Below are 21,965 nucleotides of genomic sequence, written 5' to 3' on the forward strand. Positions count from 1 at the left end.
ACTGGGAATGGAAAATGCCTTACCACCTAACCTACCAAAATCATCAATGTGGACAATTAGTTAGCTTATACTTTAATTAGGAGCTGTATTATGTTTAAGCATGCCAAAAATGCATGTATAAAATACAATAATACTTTATATATTGATGAATAACGTCATACGTATGAGATTTAAGAGTCTACTCGTGGATAAGGATGTTTTGGAAGGTTTTTCTCCTCTACTCTTTTTGAAGTAGGTTTCTTTTCATTACCTTCTTGAAAATCAACTATGTTAAGTATGTATAAAGCACCTTATTTACCATACCTTTAAAGTTGGAACATTTCCTAAACCGATAAGGTTGACAACTGTTGATATTTATATGTCCTATGAGATCACGAAAGACAAACTTAGCAAGTGGAAATCATCTACTCTTTTAAAATAGTATTTAAATGACTAATAAACTATTTTTAAATAATTTGTAACGCCTTAAGTAGATCCCATAATGCACCCACTACTATAATTTCTTCAAGAAATCACCGCCTTGGGCCATTATTCAACTTAGCTTCTCCAAGAGGATAGTGAAAGTTATTGCGCGCTCCTCTTAGAGTGACCGTAGTCTACTCTTAAGAGTTTCTTCATCAATACATACCTGTTTCATAACCAACCAAACGATTACTCAAAAAAAAAAAAAAAAAAAAAAAAATAACCAACCAAACGAAAAAAAACAACTTTGGTTGAAAATACACCGTCTGAAAAGGAATATTAATCATATGGTGGAGTAGTACCTTCCATTATCTAGCAATTTCTTCAACAACTCTTTTCTTGGAAGTGACCTAATGTACATGTACCAAACACAAAATTGAAAAACAAAACATTGTATTCCCTCCTTTCTTTTAGCGATTCCTACTTACTTTTTTGTGTAAATCATTCAATACACTTATTTAAGCATAAGTATTTTTAAATATGTATTATAAATAGCTTTTAAAAAATTAACTTTTTAAATCTACATATTGAGACAAATCAAACATATTTACTATTCTATATGTATTTATTTGGTTTCAGAAAGTTTGTATTCTAATTACTGTACATTGCTTGTAAAAATTTCAAACAAGAATATGAAATAAACGGAAAAAATATACTCATATATAAAATAACCGAATAAATTATAGACACGGTGTTACCGTGTTATACAGTTTCATTGCGTATCCAAGGTCCCAAGCTGTACACATTATGACACATATATTTAGTCATTATACTAACCGTTGGTAGGCCAATTTGTAGCACACTAGCACCTCAATATGTCATTTTCTCTCCCGCGTTTAAATCATTCAATCCAACAAGCAAACTACTTTCACAATGTACATAAATACCCCACTTTTGGTCATTTGACCCCTTCATTACCATATATACCACCACTACCAATTCTTCCATCATTACTATATCTGCGTATATTCTCTATCAATACACGAACTACATATATTATGGACTGCTTGGTTATGCCAGTTTCGGTTCTAGTGAGGCGATGCTCCGGGAGGTACTTGAGCTCGAGACTAGGCTACCGGTCCTTGGACGATGATGCTATGCTATCCGATGGTGAATTGGTAACGGTGGTGGTTGGAAGAGAAAGAAGGCAATTCTTGGTGGATCCATTTGTGTTACAAGAGAGCCCGTTTCGAGTTTTGATTGAGTTGGCTATGCAAGGTCATCACAAACATGATCATAAGAATAAGAGGGAGTTGGAGAATTATATGGATGGTATTATAACAAATAAGTCTTCTACAAAAAGGGTGATTTTTGTTGATGTGGATGCTATATTGTTTGAGCATATGCTTTGGTTGATGTATAATGATTGCTCCTCTTTTTTCAAGCTTAATGTTATGGAGATTATAGAATTTTATGCTCAAGATTATTAATATATATATGTATGTAGATTAACTGTATGGATATACTTGTATGATATATACTCAACTACTTAACTTGGGGTAGGCAGGTTTAATCTCAAGTTTGATTAATCTTGAGAATATTATTGAATCACTTGTGATTAATATTTCTTGTCATAATTGTGTATACCTTGTGATTAAATAAAAACAAGTATTGATCGTTTGAAATTTTAGTATACTTTGTTATTATTTTAAAATTAATCCAATCCCTCCATTCTTAATGTATTATGGATTTATGGTACAAGGATAGTACAAATAAGTGTTTAGCTTCATCATGTGATAGAATTTAAGTAATTATTTATTTTCCCTTATGGGTTGTCCATTAGACATTTCACACTTACAATTGGTCATTGTTTCATTGATTTATGAATACATACTTTCAGACACTCACACAAATGGACTATCTGTAATAAAAAACTTAGTCGCATAAACAAACATGTCACCTAAAATATATCGAAAAAAAAAAAAAAAATCCTAAAATCGACTATTATGCTCATTCACAATGACGGCTTGAAAGTTAAATAAGATGGTCGTTGTTTGTTTGTAACTAAAGAATAGAAAGCATTGGGATACAAACACTTAGCTACAAATTAATTTTAGAACGCACTTTATCAATGTACCAAGTACTATTTGAATACATTCAATTTGATAATTAAAATAAGATCATATTGTTTGGAGAGCAATACAAGTTGAGGTAATTTTATGTTTATATGTGTCTCACAAGAGTTCACCGTTATTTAACCTTTTTTTTTCATTAACTTACACAATATAAAAATATTGTATTTATTTAAAGGGATAAACATACAAGTATATTTTTGTAACTTAACATGTGTCCACAGACAATAAACACATCGACTATAGGAGATAAACCATATTAAAAATATCCTTTAAAAGAAGATGAAAAAAAATATAGAGATATTCCCTTACAAAAATTTCCAATTGCTATTTACATCCTAAATTAAAGCCTTTATGAATTTTCGTCCTAACAAGTAACAATGGCATTTCCGATTTTCTGTCATGTGGAAAAAAAGTAGAACTTTCATTGGTGGGCTTTATGTTAGGCTAAGGCCCTATTTATCTCAAACCTTCATGACCTTCATATATTTGGGCTCTTAGTTATATTTATCCAAGACAGCTTTAACTTATATTAACTAAACCCAAGTCCATTATTGTGTTTGAAACGTAACTAGCAGGATTCGTTACTTTACCATGTGTTGTGATTTATGAACTTCTGAATTACTACTTTCATCTACAAAAAAACGCTTTATTAGGTTTTTGGGGTGGTTGTGTTTATTTATGCTGTTGTTACACTTTTTATCATCATTTATTAAACAGACTGATCGATATTGTTTGTACGTTATGCAATTTTATTGGAGTTATTAACGAAAATTAATTACTCTCGTATCATACATACCAAGCTCTATGTTATAAAAGAGGCTAATTTTAACTCTAATCAAAAGTGGGGGTGTTAATAATGTGTAGATTTCATAGATGGAATTGGATAGTTTTGTGGTTCGACCTTGAACTCTACTTAACTGTAAACTCTTCACAATAGTTATCAGGGTGAGAGACCCTATGTACATCCAACTAATCGTATGCCCAGCCCAATCGGAAATGAAGCACCATTGTACGTGTAAACTTCTATTTAGGCTCTGCAACTCTAGATCCATCATATGATAGTTTTAACGAATGCTAACTAACTTAATTGGTCAAGAGCGTATTTGCGCTTTGTTCGATATAGTAGTGAAGGGTAGTACATTCACTTTTCAATATAAAAATCAATATAACTAGCTAGCTTTAAAGCAGTGGTTAGTAAAAGCTACGGCGTATTATATTTAGCTTTAATTACTATTTTAACATTTAGTGTATGTTGTGCAAAAACTAATCTATAAAAGTATATATACATCAAATGACTTTGGCAATTTATTAACCTTTAACAGCAAGTATCTCACTACTTACAAAAGTAAAAGATCCAATAGCTTCTACAGTTAATAGGTTATTATATTTAACATGACAAAAACTAATTTCGCTAATCATGCTAAAACTCGATCTTAAATAACAAATGTACAAGCTAAGGCTTATGATCGAATCTTTTTTACATCACTACTACCACGTCATACAAGGTTGCCACCCAACTCCCCCAATGAATAAGAAAGGCGATTGTAAGGTATATGCCCTAGAACAGAAGTACCAAAAAAGCTATAAGAATGAAGGAAAGATTGAAGTACAAGTAGAGTTAGCATGTTGTTCTTATTCCTCTCAAATGTAGAGAAAGTTAAGTTCTTTATGTCTCTCAATTAATTAGAAGCTTCTTCTATACTTCTACTCACGCTTTATACTAGCTCATGCTCATAATGAATATCGTAAAAAATGTACTAATCATTCTCATCATACCATGATGCCTACTGTTTGATTGACATAAACTGGTTACATCACTTACATCAATATTACTCTTCAACATATCTAGCCTTTTATGAGACATGATAACTAAACTTTTTATTTAAATTATACTTTGTTATGTTACTAGAAAATGGTGACCATATGTTAATTTATGTTACTTTTTCATCATCTAATTAACATATTTCTATCTACTACGTATTCATATGTTCAAAGAAAGATATTCATATGCGGAATATTTGTTAAATTTGTTTTAATTTATATTTTTAATATATTAATTAATTAACAGATAATATTAATGTTCAAAAGGTATGCATCATGCAAAATGCAAATGAGAAGATCTTAACAGCAAAAAGGGGTCGGGAGAACCAAAAAATATTGCAATTTGTGACTTTAATTTAGTTCATCTATTGAGGAAGTCCATTAACAAAAAGCAAAAAAAAGTATAAATTAAATTAAAAGGGTCTTAATTATTACAAGTTGGCTTCATTATTGTTGCCAACATCATCATTTACTGTACACAATGATATTTAGTGTATAATTAAACATGTTTTGCATAAAGTTTAGGTTGGAGGATCGGAGTTGCTAAAATTTCATTAGCTAGCTTATGTAGCTCATGATGAACATGACTCCTTATATTAATTTTATCATTTATATTAGTATAATACACAGTTTTAGATGTTTCTTGGTATAACCATTATATTAGTTCACTAGTTGACAACTTGGATAAACATAACAGCATTATTATTATTGTCTAAATAATGTGTGTAAACATGCATATAATAGATGTCTTAATCTAATATTGTAAGAACACAAGACTTAGTCAACATATTCTCTATTCCAAGTTTGCCTTTCATTATTCGTTGTTTCTTTGCTTTATCATATTTGAAGTTGGTAAGCTAATATCTTAATGTCCTAACTACCTTTTCTTAATTCCACTTTACCTTCCAATAATCATTTTACATCTCTCTCTCTCTCATCATCATTTTACATAATTTCACTAATAACTTATTTAGCTTTAACAACCAAATAAATTAAGAAAATTGAATCACTAGGTCAACAGATTTTAAATAATTGTAGTATGGTCCATTAATTAAGATATTCATGTATCATTTTATTAAATATAAATTAGTGGAACATATATATATATATAGATGCAACGGTTAATGGTCATGAAATCTATAATAACATTAGCTTATTTTCGTTAAAGTCCTAAGTAAATTACCACTTTATATTATGAATTGGTGCAAAAGCAAGCAAAGAGCCCAAATTCAGCAAAGCAAATCTCAACAAACTTTCACATAAATGTATTGGCTTTTGCTATAAGCCTAAATCATCAATGAATTCGATTTTAGAAACTTAGAGATAGCAAACCTATTTTCGAAAACACTTGCGCACGGCATATTTGGTAAGTACTACTCCGTATGTAGTATTATCGAAACTGTGTTTACACATCAAAGTTTCAAATAACTCATTACCATATGCTTTACTTCCTTCGTGGTATACTTAAATATCAAGGTATCAATAAACGGCCATTAAAATTACTATCAACTCTTTTTTTTTAGCCTAGCTATATTCTTAAGATCTTAATTAAGGTTTAATTTGTTCTTATCCCTCTAACGAAGCAAAGCCCTCACTTTAATCCAAATTTTGAAAAACCTAATCCTTCTGAAAGGGTGAAAGTGTACAAATGTGTGGTCAGCTGATTGAATCTTTAAACTGAAATCTATTATATAATATACATTACAATGATATTATAACTAAGTAATTAGATCTTGTCTTCTAATATGAAACCTGCAATATCTATAGGTCCAGTTATCGCCCCCTCCTTTCTCCTTGCATTGCTTGTGATGAATATTATGCTTCCTATGTTTGCTTTTGTATGCATTAAAACATACTTAGGGAGCTCATTAACGTATAAGTTTCTATAAATTAATTGTCTAAGAGGAATTCGAAACACGTATGTGTATATATGCTTGATATCAATTAGCTAGATTAGAGGGAGATTTGAACAAGTGAACAATTTTTAGTTGATACGGCGAAAATTATAATTATAAAACTTCAATATCCACACCTGAGAAATTGCAGCTTGACTACCGTACCATAAAGCATAATAAACTATCAAGATTGCCTAATTAAGAGGTTGAGATAATATATGCATGTATTTTCCCTAGATTTAATCTAATATGAATCTGTTAGATCACATATATGAGCTTAGAAAAGGTTTTTCGCTATTATAAATGCAAAGATCTTAATATCAACATTATTTTACTCTTGTTAGGAAGAAGTTGTTCAGTTTAAATTGTAATTGTTGTAATATTGGAGCTACTAACTCCCGTTTTAATAAACTTATTCCGATAATTTGTAATATACTTTATTTCTACTTATTGAGCAAATATATGTCAATAAAAAATAATATAATTAAAAAAAGTTTGAGCACACACAACATATATATTGCCCTAGCCAAGATCATCGGCATGTTAATTAATCATATAGTTTGATGATAATACAATTCAGTTCCAGATGCGTACTTCTATATATAATACATAATTATACTCTCAACTCACCCCATCCAAAATTAATTATTGTGTTGATATTAGTCAAAACAAAGGTACATAGGACATGGATGCATTTGATGATACGAAGTATAATACATCGTATATACATCTACCTCAAAAGATTGCTCCATTATATATTGTCCCTAGCTTTGAGTTATATCCCTTGCATTGCTTACCCTAGCATTGAACCCTAACTTGCTTTAATTCAGTGGACTTTGATATCATACATAAAAACATATAGTTCATCAAAGAAATCTTAAAGAATCTTAATTTGTATGATCATACGTAAGATCACAAATTATTAAAGAACCACATTAAGGTTATAATGGATAAAATTAATTCATCCATGACATATATCATACTTCCATATCCACTACATATAATCAGAAGATTACAATCAACCTTATTACACAATATGAATAAATTAGGTCATATCACAATCAATGTAACCAAAACAAATAAAGGTAATGGTCATCCATAAATAATTAAGTTAAAGGGACCATAGTTAACCAAAAGCTAAATTAATAGTTAATGGATATAAATCATTGCTTTGGAAGTTTACTCTTGGCTAATTGACTCTATTTCACCGATCGGAGATACCGGAGTGACATGTTGTTTATTCGTTTTGGCCATACATTGGCTGGATTAGTTGATGAACAAGATAATTAATAAATAATTAACTGACAATTAGCATGGTTGTGGAGCTAAGGACAAAGGAGCTAGTTAATAAACAACTCCCTCAATCCCTCATGTTAGCGCATCCCACGGCAACTTGGATATAAATATGTAATTAAATTCGGCGAAACCATTGTTTTTAATTAGTCTTTTGAATCAGTAGATCGAAACACACACAAAAAAATATAGGGCAAAGATTGAAATTATTTTATAGGGTAGACATATTAAGCATTAGCTACTTCTTAATAATTAAGCAGAAAATTATAAGATTATACAATATGACACTTTATTATCAAATGTTGCTGCCATTTAAAAACAAAAAGGTGGAATTAGAAGAAAATTAAAATAAGATCATATTAATTAATATATATAGAACTTCCCTTTAAAATAGTATCAGACTAAGTAAGTAGCTGAAGATCAGATAATGTTCTACTGTAGTAATCTATATATAATTAAGCATCCATGTAAACATAAATTGATTGTACTAAATCTAATTCATTAACAAAAATATTTTATATTTCAAGTATATATCCAGAACCTGTAAAGCAGCAAGATTGAAATACTTGAAGTATTTTAATTAATTCAGGAAAATCACAGAAAACTTCAATTTAAAGTACCATAAATCAATAAAATAGATCCAATATATATAATGAAGTCAACACATAACGATAATGTAGTTAAATGTTGGTTATTACTCCGTAATGGATAATCACGAATTTTCAACCCAAATTATTGAAAATAACTTTCAATCAAACATGATCTATTATTTAAGGACTGAATGAGTATAGTTTAATTTATGGATATATATGAGTCCAAAGAATTATACAAACCACATGCTTCAAAAATCAAAACATAACTATAAAAAGCCCTAAAAAATATGCTAAAAAGAGTAAACAAAAATAGATTTTTTCTCCTATGTCTTCCCCTTAAAATAGAAGTATAATTTTATTACTTTGCCTAGAAAATGGCAATTATAAATAGAAAAAATAAAATAAAAATGGGATAAAGAAGAGGTGCAGAAGTTCTAGAAGAATTGACAGTTCCCAAATTGTAGAAAAAACAGGAGAAAAATTAAGTAGCAGAAAATAAATTCTTAACAATTTTAGTGAAAACTTGTGAATGTTTATGTTTTGGTAGGACAAGAAGAATCCTTCTTACTCAGAAGTAAACCCAAATGCCCAATTTTGTTTTCCCATTGTTTTTATAACTCTCTACTATAGTATTTATTACTTCTCCCTGAAAACAATGCAAATATTTTTTATAAAAAAATTAAAGTTGATGCACATGATGTATGTTTGTAAATTGTAACAATTTCATTTCCCAAATATTCATCATATATATATAATATGATGGAACATGTTCTTAAACTATACAAGATTTCATTAAAAACTATATATTATGATTAGATAATGAAGTTATTTATGTATATATATATATGGGTTAGTTAACAATAGGAACAAGGATTATATATTTTGTTATGGATGATTGTGGATAGGTAAAGACTAATTAATTAGCTAAAAATTAATCTTAAGAAAAACATGTATGTATGAATATTAATTATCGAAATTAAGATTCATCTAGAACTGTGTCAACAATCCTCACACATCAATTTCTTTTTAATAATTCTCACTGAAATAATTATAATTAAGATAGACATAAACAAACAAGTTGATTCCTTCATCAAACACACAAGAAAAATGGAGCTTAAGAAAAAAAAAAGAGAGATAGAAAAGACTATTTCCAAAATTTGTAAAATACAAAGAAAAAGAAGGGAAGTTACTTCCAAAAAAAAAGTACAAAGAGTTACATGATAGTACCATGGATTATTATTATTGTTGGCTGACCTGCTGAATGATCCTTCAAATGTCGCCGTTGCGAAGGCGAGAAATTACAGCCGTTTGATCATCATTCATCATCATCGTTGTTGTCATCAACATCAAATGGCTGGGAATGGATGGAGTTTGAGTTGAAGTACTCTAGCTAATCAATTCAACTTTCTAAACTAAAAAGATAAAAGATAAAAATAAAATAAAAATAAAACAAGCTGGTTCTGCTGCTGTTGTTGTTGGTGTTTTTCATTTTGATTAATTTGTATTATCCAAATGGAGGTCTACCAGCTGAATTGTTATTAGCAGCAGCCCATCCATCTACCGGCAACTGGCAGTTTTGCATATTCAGGGGCAAGTTTAAGAAAGGTAACCCTGAAGATGGGTCTGGGAACTGGGCCCCGTTCCCACCGGCTGGTCCGGTTTGCATCTGGAGGGCCCCACCTCCACCACCTGCTGCTGCCGCTGCTGATTCCTCCTCTTCTAACGGCAGCCGCTCATAAGCGACGTTGGTAAAGGAGGCGGCGATGACGATAACGGGACCCGCAGCTACGAGCTCACCGACTACGTTCCCACCAACCACCTGCCCCTGTCCACCAGCCAAGAATATGGTTAGGCTGGTGGCTCCAGGCGGGGCAGGTGGGGGTAAGAACGAGCCGGAGAGCGAAAGGATCTCGAACCGACCGTGTAGTGTAACAACAGCTGAACCACTAGTCCCGCCTCCTCCTCCGGGTTGGCGAAGACTAACATTTGTAACTGTCCCAGTTCCGCTAAGGACACAGATCCCGCGTTGCCTCCTACGAGCGTAGGAGGCAACGCAGTCAAATATATCACAACCACTAGCTACCTCCAAGATATGAGCTCGGAGAGTGTTAGCACTCTCCCGAGTTATTATCACTGGAGGTTTAGGTTTATTCTTCGACCCAGGGGGTCTACCCCTAGGTCGACGACCTACCACGTCTCCGGGGCCAGATTGCCCTGAGCCTCCCCCGGAAACGTTGACTAGGTCTAACCCATGGTGGTCATGCTCATCATGATCAATATTGTTGTTATTGTTGTTGTTATCGTCGTCTTCAGACGGGTCCGACCTCTGCTGTAAGTGGAGGTCGGGCCGGTGATGACCCTGATGATGAAGTTGATGAACATAACGATTCGCTGTGCCTAAATCTAAGCCAGCCATTCCAACAACAGCATTCAATAACACACAATAACTACTAGGACTTGAATTTTTTTAATAAATTAAAGTAAACTTAACTTATAAAAAAAATTATAATAGCCTAGACAAGAGGATGGAAGAAGAACAGTTCTATTTTTTAAAAATAAAATGTTTGTTTTTTTGGGTGGGGGATTATTTTTAAGATTGAAGAATATTTTATGAAGAAAGGAAAAGGAGAGCTCCAGAAGTCGAAGTTTATATAAAAAGAAAATTAAATAAAACAAAGGAAAAAAAAAAGAAAATAAAAAATAGAAGAAAGATTAGAGGAGGGGGTAAGAGTACAGAGAAAGGAAAGGAAGAAGCTAAGCTGGAAAAGAGGAGAGAGAAAGTTATTTCAGAGAGAGAAAGAGAGAGACGCAGTCATTTCTCTCACACACTATCCCCCTCTAAAAGTTTAAATATACATGAAATTATAAATTGAAGCCTTCTGTTTTATTAAAAGAATTATTATACTAGTATTATTTTGTTTGTTTTAATTTCTTTTGTTACTTTAATTTTATGATTATTTTATAATTTAATGTTCTTACCTATGGATCAACGCGTGTTAGAAGCGCGTAGTCTTTCTTCAAGTATGAATTTCTATTTGGGTCTTATAATCTAATTTAATTTTATTTGAAGATTAGTTGTTTTCATATTTAAAAAAATGTTGAATATATTGATTTTTTTATTTTAATTTCTTATGAAGAAAATTGTACCGGTGGATAAGTGGATAACATATTGTTTTTAAGATATACTTTATAATTATCTAATATTATTAGTACCCACATATATAGTGCATTTGTAATGAGTTATTAAATAATGCTTTGTTGTATCGTACGTAGTTAATTAACTTATGTACATAAAAAAGACTAATACATTTTATCCAATAATTTAGATAAGCTAAGTGGGGTAAATATGTCTTTTGGTTTAGGAGTTAAATTAGGTGCCCTAATGAGTCATGACTAGCTTGATCAAGTTTTCTCTTTGTTACTTAATAATGTAAAGTAGTAATCTTGGTATCTTGAAGTTGAGCTTTTCTACTCTTTGGTTACTTGACGTTGTCTTTTTATGTGTTGGTTATATGGGGAGATCTTCCAATGGGGATTTATGAATTTGCTAAGCCATGTCAATGTGGTTAATAAGATGACCTTGAAAGTATATGACTAGGTTTGAGTTCTCCTATTTGTGACGTATGAAGTGCAATTAAGGAGAATTTGAGCTTAAGATTTAATTTTATAAGAGTAAGATCTTGAAAAGTAGCTATCAAGGAATTGGTGCTGGCTAATAACGCTAAACAATTTGGCTATGTTTGACATACTAACTGAAATAAGATAGATCGAAACTAATGAGTTAATTGAAACGAAAAAGGTAGCTAGTATATGATATTAATAAGATAGTTGATTAACTCTAGTGTTTGCTAAACTTTATTGTTTAAGGAAATGTGGATTGGTATATATTATTCATGATCATGTAATTTGTCTACCAAAAATTAAAAAACCTTATTAGCTTTGACTCAAAGGAGGGAATGTAGAAGTATGAGGCTACTTGTCATGCCTTATTACTTAATTACTCGGTAGTTGTTAAGTCCAAGCTATGCTTCACTTTGTGTATGTATAGCGATAACTTTTAAATTTGTGTACGTGGTAACTAGCTAGCTAGTAATGTATTAATCATATTTCACTCACAATGTACCATACTACCATGTTGGGCTGTTCTTGTAGAGACCCTGCAAAGTACTACTCATATCTAACTTTTAAAAAACCTAATAAGTCATTCAAAGCATCACTAAAACTTGGTTGCATGCAATTCTAACTTTCAGTTCGGTCAAAGTCAATGTGAATAGCATAATATTCGCAAGGATGAACATTTGTAATTTGAATTCACCAAACGACAATGTTACATTGATTGAATTTACTTCATTTATGTAAAACAAAAAAAAAAACTAGTATAAGCGAGTACGTCAATGTATTACCTTCGAACAAGGAAGTGATTCTTAAAGTTGCTCAAGTTCATGCAAGATTATGTTGGTGGCAATTAAATCATCTTCAAGAGAATGCTTGTCTCAAGCTATGCAGGGAAAAACATCAAAAAAGATACGGTATTTTTATCCCCTAAACATAAAAATCACTTAATTTTAAAATGGTCAAGAGAAATCTTCATGATGTTAATGATGATATTATACTACCCATAGAATAGTAGTTTGTTACTAATAGTATTACTAATTTTTTATTTGAGTAAATGAATTGAATTAGATTTTATATTGTTTACTGAAAGACAATACGAGATATAATATATATTGAGAGTCTTACATTGATCAAGGAAGACTATATACTCTCTCCACCCTAAATTATTGCATCATATAATTCAAAATACTCCTTAGTATAGCTAGTACTATGATTAAAATATAATAGACACAATTCTTTCATCTTAATAATGTTGGTTACACTAATTAAATAGTAAACCTTTTCAGCTCTTAAATTAAGCAAAAAAATTAAACCGTACGTACTTAAAAAAGAAAAAATGTGAAGACAAATTAAAGGTGAGTCAATCTAGAGAAGAAGATGGGATTGGTCAACTTAAAAAAAGAAAGACAGAGCCATAATAAAACTCTGAGTATCAGAAAATCCTAACAGGACCTTAAATAAATGCATGACTCATATATTAATTAAATGTCATGTCACACTCTGAGCAGTGGGTGGGAAAATTGATTTTCATAGGTAAAAAACCCCTTAAACATTAATTTGTCCTTTCTCCTATGTAATATTTCTGATGCGACAGTAGAAATGCATCATATTTAATTCCGTCACTAGAAAATTTAAGAATAATATACTTTTTTAAAGTTTGTACCCGTTGTAGCAAAAAACACAAACACATACACTACGAGTCTACGAGTATTAAATTTGAGATTAATGGGGGTGTACTTTCTTAGTATGCTATGGAGTACTAATTTTTTTTTTTACTACATACACGTTGATGATTAAGTTAATTATATCGTGTTTAGTTATGAAGAAAGTTATATACTTATATTTATATGAAAATAAATACTTATATTTTGCTGTATTGTATTGTTACTAAAAATTTTGGACGCCATATAAGATTTGATAAAATGCTGTAAATTTTATCTTAGTGTGATTTCTACATTAATTAGTGATGCTCCTCGTTCTTGTTTTTAAAATAAATCAAACTTTACATACTACTCTAATACCTTTTTCATCTAAAAAAACCCTAATATGCCATTCTATATTGTTAATGTATATACAATATACATCATCCTCAACAACTTTGATTTTGATGAAGTATCTAAAACTAAGATGAAGTTATATTCATTGGAGTCTACCAATTTATGTTCATTAAAGTTTATATTAATTTGTTTTATTCTTCATTTTCTTTGGTTTTATACTTGATGTTGATTGGATGCAAAGACGCATAGTGCTCGTAAAAAAATAAAAAATAAAAATAAATAAAGAAATAAAAAGACGCATAGTGTGCATTGTGCATGTACCTTCACCATCCAATCTTCTATAACTAATACTAAAGTAATTACCGTTGACATTATAACTATCTACGTGACAGCTTCTTATAAAAAATTTCCCTCCAAAACTATTGTTGACATATTTTTTTTTTATTATTTTTTTTTTAAGATAAAGCTAACATTTTTAAAATTTTATTATAGTTATGAAGTTAATTAGTATATTTATGTCCATCATTTTAGCTCAATAAATTTAACGAGAGGGATCACAGTTTCTTATGTTTTGCTTAAAAAATTCATAATACACACTTACGATTGAATTTTTTATTATTAAATCCGTACATCGTAAGAAACTCACCTAGTTATGTACTAATTGTTCAGCCTTTTGTATATTCTGTGAAATTTTAATTTAACTAAAGAGTTAAGAGTACTTATTTCTTAAGCAAGGCCAACCTTGGAACTCCGTAGTTATTAGGAGTGACCTTCAAACAAGGGGTGGGTCCCAAACCAAATATGGACCCACAACTCCTTATGACTAGGCAATATATTGTCCGCTCCTGTTAATATTTTCCTACACAAATATTTGTCCATTTCTTCATTACATTGGTCCAATATATATCTTCTAAGTTCCTTTTTGTCTCCTTTATACCTTTTCAATAATATTTCAAAAATAATATAGAAAATTATAATTTTCAAAAATAAAAAAGGGTAATGGGATAGATAATATAATATGATATGATATTATATTATATAAATACATCCTTGAATTGAGCTCAAAGCAAATGTTATGTGAGATCTAGGATAATGTTGATTGGATATAGACATGAAATTCAAACCCCATTATTTTTTTCACATATCTAACATATAATTATACACGTCTCTCTTTTTTCATTGGCAATTTTCTGAGAAGATTTTACGTTTCTGATTTGTATTTTTGAGATTTTGTTTTACTTTGACCTATTGACATGATGCTTACAACTTTTTTTTTATAAAACTTTTACTAAATATTTCTAAACTTAAATCATTGTACAAGAATTTTTAATCATGATTGAGGAATTACGACTTTGCATACAGAATAAATCATAGCTCTCCAAACAATAATTAAAAAGGGTTCACATATTCAAAATTATATAGTCCGTAATAAAAAGGTTTTTTTAATGAAAAATATACAGTACAATATAAATGAATAAAGGTCCGTAATTTTTATTATACATTCGTGTACACCTACTCACCTAGCAGGCTAGCATAGATGATACAATGCCTTATCGACCGGTATTTGGTAGCAGGGTAGGAGCTGTAATAGTTATTATGCAACAAAGCTGCATGTTCTATCATCAATGATGAGTATGTGTCGAATGCATCATATTCTTTGTTACCATTTTCTTTCATGTTGTTGGACATAAATGTCAAAGAGCATGGTAAATTGGTAAGCAGGATTAGTTAAATGCTTCAGAGAATAGCAGATTGTGAGAAACAAAATTGGGAAAAATCAGAGGCATCACGTGTGATCAATTAGTCAATAATAAAAACAACCTTCGTTCAGCCAGAACAAGACAGTGAGTGAGTTAAGTGAGTGAGTGAGAGAGTTAAGTGAGTGAGTGATGAGTGTGTGTGTGAGTGAGTAAGGGATGAAATGAGAAAGATAGAAAGGAGGTGACCATATAGCTGTCGGCCACGAGGTATTTGTCTCTTTCTTAGATATATGACTCCCTATTCTCCGGGGGCCACCTGTCCTCATTTAACCCCCTACTCACACTACTATTAAGGCCTTGTATCGTTAACACGTACTACTCAATCGGACCAGATTAGATCATAATGAATCAAATTGGATTAATAGATAATACGGAGTATAGCTACAAGTAATTTAATGCATAGTAAGGCGGCTGTTCTTTTGGACTTATTTCAACTTAATTCAACTCAAGTTATTATATACTGTAACTTTATCTTAGTTTAGTTTCTTCAGTCCAGTTAAATTCATTTCGGCTCATAAGAATAGGACTTAACTTGCATGAATGTACTAATTAAGTGACTACAACTGAGTGCCTTTAATCTCTTAGATTTTATATTGTCATCACCTGATCGCTTCGCTACCATGTTGGCTAATGTTGCTTCAAAATTCTACCATATGAACTTGGCACATCTAAAACACCTCAAGCATAACACATCAATCTATATCCTTGTTCAACTATGGATTTGTCGTCAAAAGGGGCGTCTCAATCTTATACCGTAAGTTTGATTAATGACCTTGTTCAACGTTAACTTTTCAACTAATCTCTAGAGTTACTATGTGTTTAGATAATAATACTCCTTATTATTAGAATTTGCTAAAAATAAATAAAGGAGAATTTATAAGAAAGAAGAGAAGAAAATTGAGATAGAATTTGTATCACATTATTTTTGATAAATAGAACACAATTTAAATTTCAGAGTATACCATCGAATATTAGTTTATAGTTTAAAAACACTTTGTGAGTTAATCTATAATGTTATAGTAAAATAATTGTTACCTAATTTGTTTATACACAAAGGGAAAGTAGATATTATTTCCGTTGCAAGATTATTTGTGATTTTTCTTAACAGTCTGGTATCAGAGCCGGTTACATATATACACGTTGTATAAAACAAAATGAAAGATTTGATGGTAAGCTTATCGGGAATGATTAGATTGACGTCGTCCAACTATTCCATGTGAAAGTCTCGAATGGAGGATATCCTTTATTGTAAGGATTTGTATAACTCATCGAGGAAGAAAATAAACCGGAAAGTAAAACCGAAGATGTATGGAAATTGGAGAATCGAAAGGCAGTTGGGCTGATACGACAACATATTGATCAAAGTATTTTTCAACATGTTGCTAATGATACCAATGCCTACAAGCTTTGGAAAAAGCTTGAGTCAATGTATGAGAGGAAGACAGCTTTAAATAAAGCTACATTAGTAAGAAGGTTGGTTCGTCTTCTATACAAAGAAGGTAAAATATGGCAGAACACATGAATGAATTTCAAGGCATTGTTAATCAGCTCACAAATGTTAGCATGACAATTGAACATGAAGTCCAAGCCTTATTACTCCTTAGCTCATTACCCGATAGTTGGGAAACTCTTGTTATCTCGTTGAGCAATTCGGCTCCGAATGGTAAACTCACCCTTGACATGGTGAAAGATAGCTTGTTCAATGAAGAAGCTAGAAGGAAAGAATTTTCCTCCACAAATAATCAAACTGAAGCACACATTGTTGAAAGTCGAGGGAGATCGATGTTTAGAGGCTCCCAAACTCAAGATAAATCGAGAGGTAGATCGAAATCTAAGAAGAGGTTCACTTGCTTTTATTTCACATCGTACACTAGCGGCGATCTTGGCTCAGCTGGCAAACTTGACGATGAAGGGTATGCGAATCACTTTTCTAATGGAAAGTGGAAGTTGTCGAGAGGCTCGATAATCATTGCTCATGGAAAGAAGCAACAAACCCTTTATGTCACAAATGGGAAGCTCAACAATTGAATGTAGCCGAAGAATGTTCTACCGAGTTATGGCATAAGCGGCTCGGGCATATGAGTGAGAAGGGATTGCAAATCCTCACTCAAAAGAAACTTCTTCCGTTGAAGGATGTTCATTTGAAATCTTGTGTTGATTGTTTAGCTGGAAAACAACACAGAGTTTCATTTCGAAGAAATCCACCATCTAGAAGACCACGTATTCTAGATTTGATTCACACAGATGTATGTTCTATAACAGAAAAATCTCTTGGTGGGGCATCTTATCTTGTCACATTTATTGATGACCATTCCAGGAAAGTATGGGTCTATCTTTTGAAAAGTAAAGACCAAGTCCTTAATGCATTCAAGGAGTTTCATGCAAAAGTAAAGAGAGAAATGAGCATGAAATTAAAATGTGTACGATCTGATAATGGTGGTGAGTATAGAGGTCCTTTTGAAGAATACTTCAAGAAGTATGGGATAAAGCTTGAGAAAACTGTCCCAAAAACGCCTCAACAAAATGGCATTGCAAAAAGAATGAATCGTATGATCACTGAAAAAGTTCGTTCGATGTTATCCCACGCAAGGTTACCCAAATCATTTTGGGGGGAGGCAGTTAAAAATGCAGTTCATTTGATCAATCTTTCTCCTTCAGTTTCACTTGATGGTGAAGTTCCACAAATGATATGGTTAGGGAGAAAAGTAAATTATGAATGTTTGAAGGTGTTTGGATGTAGAGACTTAGTTCATATCCCGATGGATGAGAGATCAAAACTTGATAGCAAGACAAAACAATGTATTTTTCTTGGCTATCCTGAAGATGAGTTTGGTTATAGGTTATGGAGTCCTTCTGAAAGAAATATTGTCAGAAGTAGAGATGTCGTCTTCTTCAAAAATCAACCCATTAAAGACATACAAAAATTGGGAAAGTCTACAACATCCCATGAATAATTGCCTATAATTATGAATCCAGTTCCTTCCCCGAGTGTAGTTGATAATCACGGGGGAGATGTAAACCAAGAAGATCATCCTCACAACATTGACGATGATGACGAGGATGATAATAATGAGAATGTGGAACAAATGACACAACAAGAAAGTCAACCGACATCACCATTAGAGTTAAGAAGGTCTAATAGAGATAGACGACTTCCAGCAAAATTTGCTAGTGGTGACTTTCAGTTGCTTACTGAAGGTGGAGAGCTAGAGTCTTATGAAGAGGCTTTAAGAGATATTCACCAAAAAGAGTGGATTGAAGCCATGCAAGACGAGATAAAATCCTTGCATGAGAATCATACATTTGATTTGGTACAGCTACCAAAAGGTCGACGAACACTCAAGAATAAGTGGGTGTTCAGACTGAAGACTGATGAAAATAATCAGCAACCAAGATACAAAGCAAGGCTGGTTGTGAAGGGGTTCAGTCAGAAGAAAGGTATTGACTTTGAAGAAATATTCTCACCGATGGGGAAAATATTGTCAATAAGAGTTGTTCTCGGCATGGCAGCATGCATGGATTAGAAATTGAACACCTAAATGTGAAAATAGCTTTTCTACATGGTGACTTGGAAGAAGAAATATATATGGAACAACTTGAGGGATTTCAGGTTGAAGGAAAAGAGCACATGGTATGTCGTTTGAATAAGAGCTTGTATGGTTTAAAACAAGCTCCGCGTCAATGGTATTGAAAATTTGAATCCTTTGTGAAGGATCATAAGTATCACAAGACGACATCAGATCATTGTGTGTTCATCAAAAGATTTGCAGAGGGAGATTTTATTATTTTACTCCTTTATGTTGATGATATGTTTGAAATGTTAATTATTGGCCGCGACACCACTAAAATCGCTAACTTGAAAAAGGCGATGAATAAGTTCTTTGCCATGAAAGACTTAGGACTAGCAAAACAGATATTAGGCATAAAAATCTCACGTGACAGGAAAAATAAGAAGTTATGGCCGTCACAGGAAAGATATATTGAGAAGTTACTTGAGAGGTTTAACATACATAAGGCTAAACCAGTAAATTCTCCACTTGCAAGTCATTTTAAGTTGAGTTCTCAACAATGTCCTCAACAATGTCCTACAAGTGAGAAAGAAAGAGAAGAGATGAATAAAGTTTTTTATTCGTCTGCGGTTGGTAGTTTGATGTATGCTATGGTCTGTACGAGACCAGACAATGCCTGTTTAGTAGGTGTTGTCAGTAGGTTCCTCTCGAATCCATGGAAAGAACACTGGAAAAGTGTAAAATGGATTCTAAGGTATCTACGGGGCACATAAAAAATGTGCTTATGTTTTGCTCAAGGAGATCCTGTGTTAAAAGGTTACACAGATGCGCAGATATGGCAAATGATGTTGATTCGCGAAAGTCGGTATCAGACTAGATGATGACTTTTGCAGGGGGAGCTATGTCATGGCAGTCAAGGTTACAAAAATGTGTTGCATTATCAACAACGGAAGCCGAGTATATTGCTGTGACAGAAGCTTGTAAAGAGCTATTATGGATGAAGAATTTCCTACAAGAGATAGGGATTAAACAAGATATGTATACACTTTACTGTGATAGCCAAAGTGCTATTCATCTGGCGAAAAATCCTACCTTCCATGCCTGTTCCAAACATATAGGCGTAAGGTATCATGGGATACGAGAAGTCTTTGAAGCCAAGCTGTTGCATTTGGAAAAGATCCATACCGACCACAATGGTTCAGATATGATGACAAAAACATTGACCATGCAAAAGCTTGATGTTTGTCGAGGTGAAGCGGGTTTATCAATAATCTCCTAATAAGTCGGAAGGGGGAGTTGTTGGATAATATTATTCCTCTTTATTAGAATGTGCTAAAAATAAATAAAGGAGAATTTACAAGAAAGAAGAGAAACAAAATTGAGATAGAATTTGTCTCACATTATTTTTGATAAATAGAAACACAATTTAAATTTGAGAGTATACCATTCAATATTAGTTTATAGTTTATAAACACTTTGTGAGTTAATCTATAATGTTATAGAGATATAATTGTTACCTATTTTGTTTATACACAAAGGAAAAGTAAATATTATTTCCACTGCAAGATTATTTGTGATTTTTCCCAACACTATGTTTAACAATTTAAGTTAAAATTCTACCAAAATATATATTGCGAAGAAATGTATACGTAGTACATTACATTATATATATATATAGTGAAAATCTAGTTTAACAGATACGAACAAACATTGAAAAATGGAGAGAGATTTAGTAACATCTTCTATTGAGACCTCCATAAAAGTGTGACACCTTATCTTAAGCAAAGTGGGGTTGCATATTGTTTGCTTGTGTTGAAATATCCACATAATGTAGAAATGGAAATGGGTGGAGAGGGGGTTGTGTATGCTTAGGGCAGAGAGAAAGCAGTTTCTCCCTCAGAAATGCGAAGTTGGAGTAACACTGACTGAGACTCTTTTCTGACCCAATTAACATAGGAATGCTCCCCCGAGTTTTTAGGGCACCTTTACCCCTTAAACTCAATCTCTTTCTGCTGTCCCTTTTCTTTCTGATTTCAGATCTCTCTTTATAATTCTATGACAACTACTATGTGATGTGTGACACTTGACACTATTATTATATGGACAAACCTTATTAATAAGACAAATTCCATTCATGTGTTTTCCACTTCTTTTTATTACTGTATTAAATTTAGACTGACTCACCAATATTTTTTAGCCGTTAAATCACTATAAGAAAATTTACTAATTGTTTGGGTCCAATTTAGTCAAAATTGGGCCGGAGCACTAAATGATCCAATTAAAAGCCCAAGGTCAAGGTTCAACTCTCCAATTGCTCAAAAGTCAAAAGTCAGCCCACAAAGTAAGCCAATTGGGCTAAAGCCCAACCTCTCCAAGTATGATGAGGTATAAAAGCCCTCATATTAACACATTCAGACACATTATCAGATACACTATCTCATACACTGATTATTCCAATTCATATGCTCATTCTTGCATTGAGAAATACTCCACAAAAGCCTCAAGCTACAAACTCTCTTGCATAGTGTCTTCCTTTTTACACATTGTACTGACTTTAGCATCGGAGGGGCCTTCCTCGGAAACACCCCCGAGGCTAGTTTACGTGTGTTCACTGTGCAGGAAACCTTCGGCCCAACACAGCTTGGATCGAATCCAGTCTTCTCCATTTCAGTGGACCTTCGGCAAGGTCCCATTGTTTTCAACCGAAACAATTTGGCGCCGTCTGTGGGGAAGACTTTCAAAAATCTTTAAGCCAAATTCTTAACCAAGATCATCTTGCAATTATCTTAGCAGCCATGGCTAAGAACCGCAAGAGCAAAAGCCTCCGTCAAGGAGCGGGCGAAAAGCCTAAAACCCCTACACCATCGCCCTCGCCGGACCGGAACTCTCCCAAGGGTGCCGGCTCGGGGGGAGGATCACACAAGGAGGATTCCCTATCTCCTATA

At 32.4% G+C, this 21,965-nt stretch overlaps 2 protein-coding genes across 2 annotated transcripts; one reads left to right on the forward strand and one right to left on the reverse strand.

Annotated features, from left to right (window-relative positions):
* The first annotated feature begins 1,291 nt into the window (after nt 1-1,291).
* LOC110732530 lies at nt 1,292-2,093 on the forward strand. Its single transcript, XM_021912482.1, has one exon. It carries the CDS (start codon nt 1,461-1,463, stop codon nt 1,890-1,892), a length of 432 nt encoding a protein of 143 aa, XP_021768174.1. The 5' UTR covers nt 1,292-1,460; the 3' UTR covers nt 1,893-2,093.
* A 7,106-nt stretch (nt 2,094-9,199) lies between these two features.
* Nucleotides 9,200-11,034, reverse strand: LOC110732531 (AT-hook motif nuclear-localized protein 23-like). The gene has a single exon (XM_021912483.1). The coding sequence runs from the start codon at nt 10,553-10,555 to the stop codon at nt 9,644-9,646; it is 912 nt and encodes a 303-aa protein (XP_021768175.1). The 5' UTR covers nt 10,556-11,034; the 3' UTR covers nt 9,200-9,643.
* Between the last annotated feature and the right edge of the window lie 10,931 nt (nt 11,035-21,965).

This window comes from Chenopodium quinoa, unplaced genomic scaffold (assembly GCF_001683475.1).
Source record: "Chenopodium quinoa cultivar QQ74 unplaced genomic scaffold, ASM168347v1, whole genome shotgun sequence".
In the NCBI taxonomy this organism is placed as follows: Eukaryota; Viridiplantae; Streptophyta; class Magnoliopsida; order Caryophyllales; family Amaranthaceae; genus Chenopodium; species Chenopodium quinoa.

Bases quoted from the DNA above. Each gene is read 5' to 3' on its own strand.
- LOC110732531 (XM_021912483.1), bottom strand. From the start codon at position 10,555: ATGGCTGGCTTAGATTTAGGCACAGCGAATCGTTATGTTCATCAACTT.
- LOC110732530 (XM_021912482.1), top strand. From the start codon at position 1,461: ATGGACTGCTTGGTTATGCCAGTTTCGGTTCTAGTGAGGCGATGCTCC.